This window comes from Lactuca saligna, chromosome 3, assembly GCF_052625555.1.
Source record: "Lactuca saligna cultivar CGN05327 chromosome 3, ASM5262555v1, whole genome shotgun sequence".
NCBI classification, from domain to species: Eukaryota; Viridiplantae; Streptophyta; class Magnoliopsida; order Asterales; family Asteraceae; genus Lactuca; species Lactuca saligna.
The window spans coordinates 55,125,037-55,133,181 of record NC_136419.1 but is presented as its reverse complement, the minus strand read 5'-3'; the positions used below and the strand labels follow the sequence as shown (position 1 = coordinate 55,133,181).

At 34.2% G+C, this 8,145-nt stretch overlaps 1 protein-coding gene across 1 annotated transcript; it reads right to left on the bottom strand.

Annotated features, from left to right (window-relative positions):
• Nucleotides 1–3,339: 3,339 nt before the first annotated feature.
• On the bottom strand, nucleotides 3,340–5,526 carry LOC145036597 (tetraketide alpha-pyrone reductase 2-like). Its single transcript, XM_078985058.1, has 6 exons — nucleotides 5,325–5,526; nucleotides 4,925–5,097; nucleotides 4,542–4,730; nucleotides 4,279–4,441; nucleotides 3,825–4,014; nucleotides 3,340–3,730 (listed from the first exon to the last, which is right to left on the bottom strand). Exons 1-6 carry the CDS (start codon nucleotides 5,428–5,430, stop codon nucleotides 3,577–3,579), a joined length of 975 nt encoding a protein of 324 aa, XP_078841184.1. The 5' UTR covers nucleotides 5,431–5,526; the 3' UTR covers nucleotides 3,340–3,576.
• Between the last annotated feature and the right edge of the window lie 2,619 nt (nucleotides 5,527–8,145).

Below are 8,145 nucleotides of genomic sequence, written 5' to 3'. Positions count from 1 at the left end.
ACTAAGCCCGTCTCCAATCAACCCGCAACCGCAACAAGCACCGAAAAACCTACAAAATATCTTATGCAACATAACAAGCACCCGGTACGATCCATACTAAAGAAAAATAAATAAAATACAATGCATTAATGATAAAAAAATCTAAAAATCTAAAATAAACTAATAAAAATAAGGAAATAAAATAAGCTATCAAAACACAAAACCAAAAGTCCCCTTGTTTGCTTGCCTAAATTAAATATCGTTTTAGTTAGAGTGTGCGTTGGTGCGCTTTTTTGTGTGGCTAATATTGCACCAAAAATCGTATAGATCAATTTTTTGCTTTGTTAAAAAGTCCAAGTGTGGTTTGAGGTTTTAGACGTGGTTTGGTTTCTATTTGGTTCGATTTTGTTTATAAACCACAATAATCATGATATGGTTTCTTTTGCTAAAAACACAACATTGGTTGACTATAATCATATTTCTTTGTCTTATAGTAAGTGGAACACAAATATAAAGCGAATATTGTTAGATTTTGGGGTCTTGATAATTCCTAGGATCGTGATTACAATCACTTTCCAAAATCTATTATTTCGACCTTATAGCCTAGGGTGTCACAAAATCAGATTTGGGATAATCCAAGAATGAAATTTTGTAAGTCAGGCAATTTCTAAATCTGAAGCATAGAAAGTACCTTGCTATTTTGTGTTTGGTGAATTAAAGAGAACCAGATGAAAAAAATTTAAAGTGTAGTGAAAGTAACCCTTTTTTGGAACATGAAAAGTGTTCTTACACAAGAGGAAAATATAGTTAATGGCGGTTACATGTAGTTTTGGCCCCCAAATAATGGTTAGAAATATGGTTATTTAGACATAACCGAATCTGACATCATCGTGATGTCACAACCTATTTTGGAGGGAATTTGCTGTTGGATTAGGTGTCTAAATCCATAACTATAATTGGTATATACTTGAATTGATAGTAGCACAGTCCTTTTAGGTTCCCTCAAAATTAGCAATTTGACAGAATGATTTTTTGGAGAGAATTGTTGAATTTATTATTTGATTAATAAATTGAAATAAATGATTTGTTAATATATTATGAGAATAATATATTAATTAGAAATAGTAATATTTAATCATAATTTAATTGGAATTAATTTTGGGATTAAAGGAATTAATTAATAGTATAGGGACTGAATTGTAATTGTTTAATAGTTGAGCAAGAGGCAATCTAAAACCCTCCATAGATCCATGTACGGTTTCTTAGGCTTAAGGGTTCTAGAATAATCCCTAAATGGATAATTAGGAAAGTGGATAATTACCCGATTTAAGATAATCATGGATTTGGGTTTATCTAGTGTTTCCTGATTGCACTATAAATAGGGTATAACCCTTTGATTTTCGGCCAACAGATTCCACAGAGGATTAGGCCGAAAATTTCATCCTCTCTCCTCCTTCTTTATCAACATTCTTTGCTAGTGTTGGGTGTGAACCATTAGAGGCGCGACATTTGTGGCGCTTGTTCTCAAGGCTTTAACAACACAAGGTTTTCATTGTTATTACTATATAACAATTGAGGTATGATTTTTCTTAACCCTAATTATGTATTTTGATTATATACTAGTGTACTAGGGTTTCTACTACGTTGTTCAATTTGTATGCTCAATTAAAGAAAACATAGATCAATTTATTTAGGGTTGCATGCACACATAAGATTGTTTGTTATGTTCAAAACCCATCATTTGCATGTCTGGACTCCTTCCGGATATAGACATAACCGCTAGGGGCTCTGCCCTTTGGACCCCACTAGGAGCGTTGCCCCTTGGAACCCTTGTACCCATGTGCGCTACCCTCTGACCCCCATATTCATGAGTTCACATGTATCATCCCGAGTGTGAACCCCGCACTTCGAGCCTCAGTGAATAAATATAGCTCAACATATCTCAATATTAATAGCAGCTACACTAAAATATGTTGATAACACTAAAATTACCAACAAATATGTGGCGAGTTAGTGGCTAAAATGCTAGAAAATGTCGAACTACATCCAAAACATATTTGAGATTACTTAAAGTAATATTTCTATGGTCAAATATACATTTCATATGTCGTGAAACTAAATATTTCCAATATTTAGGCTTACTTGACGAGCTTAAGCATTTGTTATATGGATCTTGTTAAGAAAGGGTCGAGTAGAGCTAAATTTTGACCATTGCATCTACCTTCTTCTAGTCAGCTTCAATTGGTTGGCTTTTGAGTCGGATCGTCATATGTTGGATCAATATGATAAGGGCATCACACGCTTCACAACGGGTAGAGAACAACTATGGTTGCTCCTGAATCACCCATGATGAACACCGGATAAGGATAAAGAAATTTTAGGGTTTTTGTAGTCAGTATGAAGGAGCCATGGGTGCAAGAAAATGAGAAAGAAGGAAAATGAGAGAAAATAGGAGAGATTTTAAGCAATATTGGAATAATGCTCTGATACCATTTTGAGGAATGATCTTGAATTCAAATGAGAGTTACTAGAGATTAAATACATGTACATATATGACCATGGGCCTAGACTATACAATGCTGAATGTACAATGTGGGATAATCTACAATATACACTAACATCTACGTCAACCGTTGCCTTGCCTCCCCAAAGGTACCATATATATATATATATATATATATATATATATATATATATATATATATATATATATATATATATATATATATATATATATATATATATATATATATATATATATATATATATATATATATATAGTTTGGAAGCTCCCCCTGTAAAAACTAAGGTCAACAATAATATCATAGAATATTTGTGTATTTGTTTGCATCTTTACATATTGACCCTAATGTCAAAAATAATATCATAGCACTTAATAGACTCAGGAAGACCTTCTCCCCCGACAACCGAAGTAAAACCAAGAACCACTACTACAAATCTGAAAGAAGTATTGAAACAAATTGATGGTGGGCATAACATGAGAAGCATGCCACAACTCAAAGCAAATTATATTGGATATGGAGTTGGGCTTGAGTTGACATGTATGAATCCTATAGGCTTTAATAATTTGCCCAAAAAAGGAGAAGGATGAACCCTTAAACATGCCTCAGAGTAGTAAAGGTAAAAAACGATCTTACCAGAAGGGGGATGATCGATTGTAGCGACACTACTGGGGATTGAAACAACGTCTTCATCGACAAGATGATGCTTCTTGGAAATTTGAGCCAAACACAGTTGAAGTTAACGTAGTCATAGTAGAGCAAAATATTCTTTAATAAAGAAGGTGAAGTAGCAAGAGTAAAAAGAATAACTGACGAAGTAATGTGGGAACAACAGATGTGATGGGCATTTATATGTGTCTATCTTTTGCAGCGTGCCATTCAAATTGTGCATTAGATGAGGATACATCCAATTTGTTATCAGGCATCTCGAAGGCCATGTAGCAACAATTATTAATATTAGTCTTTTATGTTCTTAAATATAAGCCTTTTTACACCAACTAACAAGATTCCGTGACTTCATATACCAAGAAATGAAAATCAGTATGACCTTTATAGGAAATTCTTATTCTATTAATTATGATGAAACTTCCAGAAATCCCTTCTTTTGAAAACTTTTGATGCAGTCATCAAACATTTGCTCAAGTGATTTAAATGGAGGTAGCCCCAGTTGTAATATCTTGCTACTATCCATGCTATGTGGGTTGTCGTCCCCTTTCCGACTGCTACACCTAATTAATAGCATCCATATTAATTCAGTAATTAACTAGCATTCAACATCTAATACTTGATTTCCTGAAAAATAAGAGATGTATGTGTGCTTACTTGTCTATATACGGATAAAATGGGTATTTTGATTTAAGCATCTGAATAACTTCAGACCAGTGAGCCACTGTGCTTGAACATATGAGTCTGCCTTCAGCCTCTTTTTCCTCCATTGCTAAAATATGAGCAGCCACAACGTCTTCTATGTGCACAAATCCTACTGTTGTGTTCGGGTATTCCCCTACTTTTCCTGATATCAAAGTGTTTGTGAAATACAATATCTTATCGATCCATCGTACCTTGCTTTTTGTTACAAAAAACCTTATTTGTTTTTCCAAAAATTGCATAAAGAACATTACAATTTTCTAGAATAAACAATTATGCTATACATAATGACCCCATTCACATATGACACAAATATCGAAAATGAGTCTCTGTTTTATTCTATCATGTCATGTCTTCATGTCATGTATATGCATCAAGATTTACTAACCAAGATTGTTTCTTTTAGTACCTGTAATATAGGCCAGTATCATTAGAAGTGTACTCGTTGGTTGTGGTGCTAACAATGGGCCCACCACATAAGAAGGGTTCACGACAACTAGATCGATCCCGTTTTCCTTTGCTACATCCCATGCATCTTTCTCTGCTATTGTCTTTGCATATGCGTACCAAAGCTGGATGTAATGAAGAACATAAAGAGTTTAAATGACGATAATGAAGACTAAGTTTATAGCTTATGCTGAAGTTTGCTTATATATGTAAATGTTCCATTACGTTGTATTCTTTGCAGTAGTCAATGTCGCTCCAATGCGATTCATTAAGAGGAGAAACTTGTTGGACGTCATAACGGTATCGTATTGAAGAGCAAGATGACGTGAGCACTACCCTTTTCACACTTTTTGCCTTCTTGCATGAGCTTAGCACATTCATGGTGCCCTTTATGCATGGATCAATTAGTGTTTCCTGAAAATCATAGTAATTTCATGTTCACCAAATCTTGTTATATGTTTCAGTGTCGCTTTTGTACATGAGTCAAGTTTGAGCTTTGAATAACTTTGTATAAAACCACAACTTGTTAATTTGCAACTTTATAACAAAAGTACAAACTTTCTATTGGTTTTTGATGTTGATGATTTTTAATTTAAACGTATATTTGCCTGGATATTGTTGTCTTGTGGAACAACCACCGGAGATGCAGTGTGGAAAACACCATCAACACCATCTATCGCTTGGTCAAAACTTCCTTCCTCCATCAAATTGGCCTTCATAAGCTTTAGTCGATCGTGGGCTCCTTCAAGCTCCAACAAGTACCCTACTTTCTCCACATTTTCTAATGAAAATTAAAACAAAAAGTTGCATAAAACGTCATCAGATTGCTGTACTTCTGTTCACTTGCGTACTTAAACAAAATAGCTTATCAATCACATGTTCATAGTCTTCCTTTATATTCCGACAACCTCAATATCTAATTAACGAATTAAATCTTGCCTTGTTTGCCTTATTTATTATTATTTTCTTTTTTGTAAAACTTTGTTCGTGATAATATAAATGAAGTACCTGGATCTCTGACAGTGGTTCGAACAGTATGGCCTTGTTCAAGCAACGACTTGACGAGGTACGCTGCTATGAATCCCGTGCCGCCAGTCACACAATATTCCGGCATATCTCCGTCGTCTACTTGTGCGATTGCAGCCTGAAACTTTATATGTTGAGATTCAAAGAGAGTGTGTCGTTTTGGGCAAATATTAAGGCGGCGCAAAGGGGCACAAATGTCATATATATAAAGAGTTGTAAACCGAGTATCTAGTACTAAGATATCATGTTACATTAGTTTGTATCTCGTGCAGTAGTAGTTGTACTATCGGTTGAAAATGGTTGTTGGTGGTGAGCAGGTGAGTTTTTGGTAATTAGAAAGTTAAGTATAGAAAAGGTCGGGGTGTCATGTGGGTTGTGTTTTCTATTATTAGTATTTGGTGATATATCAATGTCCGATGGTGCTTTGAATGATACCAAATTGTTGAAATTGCAAAAAACTGTCTTGTAATTGATGTCACTTGATAAATTTGTTAGTAGGGTTTTAGTTGTACAAAATAAATATATAAGCTCAACAATTTGTATGAAGATATTATTATTACCGGATATTGTATGTTAAACAATAGGGTTTTTTAATTAATTTATTTTTGTATAGATGCATATTAAAGATTTATTATATGCAATCAAAAGAAAAATGACGAATATCATACATAGTCAAATTGTTATCCATATATTTGCTTCTTTTATACTTACATTGTTTTTTTAAAATGTACCTTGTATTTTTATTTATATAATCAAACAGGGTCATTAGTTACCGAAGGCCCAAACCGTTGCTAATCCGCTGCTAACGGGTCTCCAATGGATCCTAATTCGTAGGTATATTCTTGTCGATAATTTTTGTGATGAAGTTTCTAATAGATACGACCTAATTTACCGACAGATTTTGCTGATCAGTAGCAGATTACTAATGGATATTGTGGTAACAAATTAGTGACAAATTCATTTAACGATGGTTTTGCCGACGGATTACAAAGCATTTACCGATGATTTTCATTTCTAAAAATAGCAATTGTATTAAAAAAAGTACATAAAATACCCACATTTTTTTCCTATACTAAATACACACGATCGTAATGAAAGAAACATCAAATTCAGAAATATCTAATAAAAACTTTTTAAACATAAATAATACCTTAAGAAACACTTCGCTTAGCCGGTTTAAGAATATCAAAATTCAAAGGATAATATCAGTTACAATACCCATAGTGGTATAGTCTAACTGCACATAGACGATTCAATACACTATTTTTCAAACCTGATGGATTTAAAAACCATAAAGACCACCCACCATAGGGCCTTTCCATATCTTCTCTATTGCACATACTTCACTTTGCAAGCCAAGTAGGCCAACTCCTTAACATATTTGAAATGTTTGCAAATTGCAAATGATATTTAATATTTAACTAAAGATTGGTATTTGGTAAATCCCTACAACTTAAGCATATATATATATATATATATATATATATATATATATATATATATATATATATATATATATATATATATATATATATATATATATATATAGCCTTCCTCGGTTGGAGCAGAAGGTGGCTGGATGCTCAAACTAGATCTGAAGTCAAGAAAGAATTGACGAGGGAGACATTTGGTGAAGATATATGCGTATTGCAAAGCGGAAGGAACGTGCATGACACGTATGTTACCAAGAGCTACTTTTTCCCAAACAAAATGAATGTCCATTTGAATATGTTTTGTCGGTTGATGATGGATTGGATTACCAGAAAGATAGACAACGGAAACGTTGTCACAATAAACCAAAGTTGCTTACTTTAATGGTGTGTAAAGTTCAAGCAAAAGATTTCTTAGCCAACATGTTTCAGCAACCATGTTGGCTACACCCCGATATTCAGCTTCAACACTTGATCGAGAAAGAGTAGGTTGTCGTTTAGCAGACATACGCAATAACGCGGTGTTGAGTGACGGGTGTTCAGACAGCCTCCCCAGTCGGCATCTGTGTAATAGATAAGCTGTGATGATCGAGACAGATAAATATGAAGTCTAAGGCCAAGTGTACCCTTAAAGTATCTTAAAACACATTTGATTGCATTAAAATGAGAATCTTGTGGGGCATGCACGAATAAACATATTTTTTGAACGGCATAAGCAATGTCGAGTCTTGTAAACGTGACATATTGAAGAGGTCTAGCTAAACTGCGATAGAGAGTAGGGTCGGTGAGAAGAGAACCGTCAGTAGCAATGAGTTTGGGGTTTGTGTCTATGGAAGTAGCGACAACTTTAGAGTTAAACATATTGGCCCGATGTAAAATTTCTTCCATGTACTTTGTTGAGTTTGGAACATATTGTTGGATAAGAAGAAGTGATGAGGACAATATCATCTACGTAGAGAAGAAACTTCGGTTATAAGAGCACCAATAATCTCGTCTTTGAGAGCATAAGAAGAAGTGACGAGGACAATATCATCTACGTAGAGAAGAAACTAGGCATACCCATGTCGACGATAAAAAATAAACAAGAAATTATCTCATTTGTTGCAGATGAAACCAAGGCGTAAAAGATAATTAGCAAACCGTTGATACCAACCCCACATGGCTTTTTTAAACCGTATAGGGATTTCCATAGTTTTCACACGTGGTACGGATATGATTGGTTAAATAACTCAGGCGGTCAATGCATGTACATTGTTTCCTTGAGATCGTTGTGTAGGAAAATTTGTTAACATCTAATTAATGTATTGGCCAATTCCGACCGATTACAAGACTGAGTACTGCACGTATTGTTGTAGGTTTAACAACAAGACTAA

Bases quoted from the DNA above. Each gene is read 5' to 3' on its own strand.
- LOC145036597 (XM_078985058.1), bottom strand. From the start codon at position 5,430: ATGCCGGAATATTGTGTGACTGGCGGCACGGGATTCATAGCAGCGTAC. The intron at 4,442-4,541 runs GTAATGGAACAT...CATTACATCCAG, and splicing joins ACTACTGCAAAGAATACAAC to CTTTGGTACGCATATGCAAA. The intron at 4,015-4,278 runs GTACTAAAAGAA...CTTTGATATCAG, and splicing joins GATACTGGCCTATATTACAG to GAAAAGTAGGGGAATACCCG.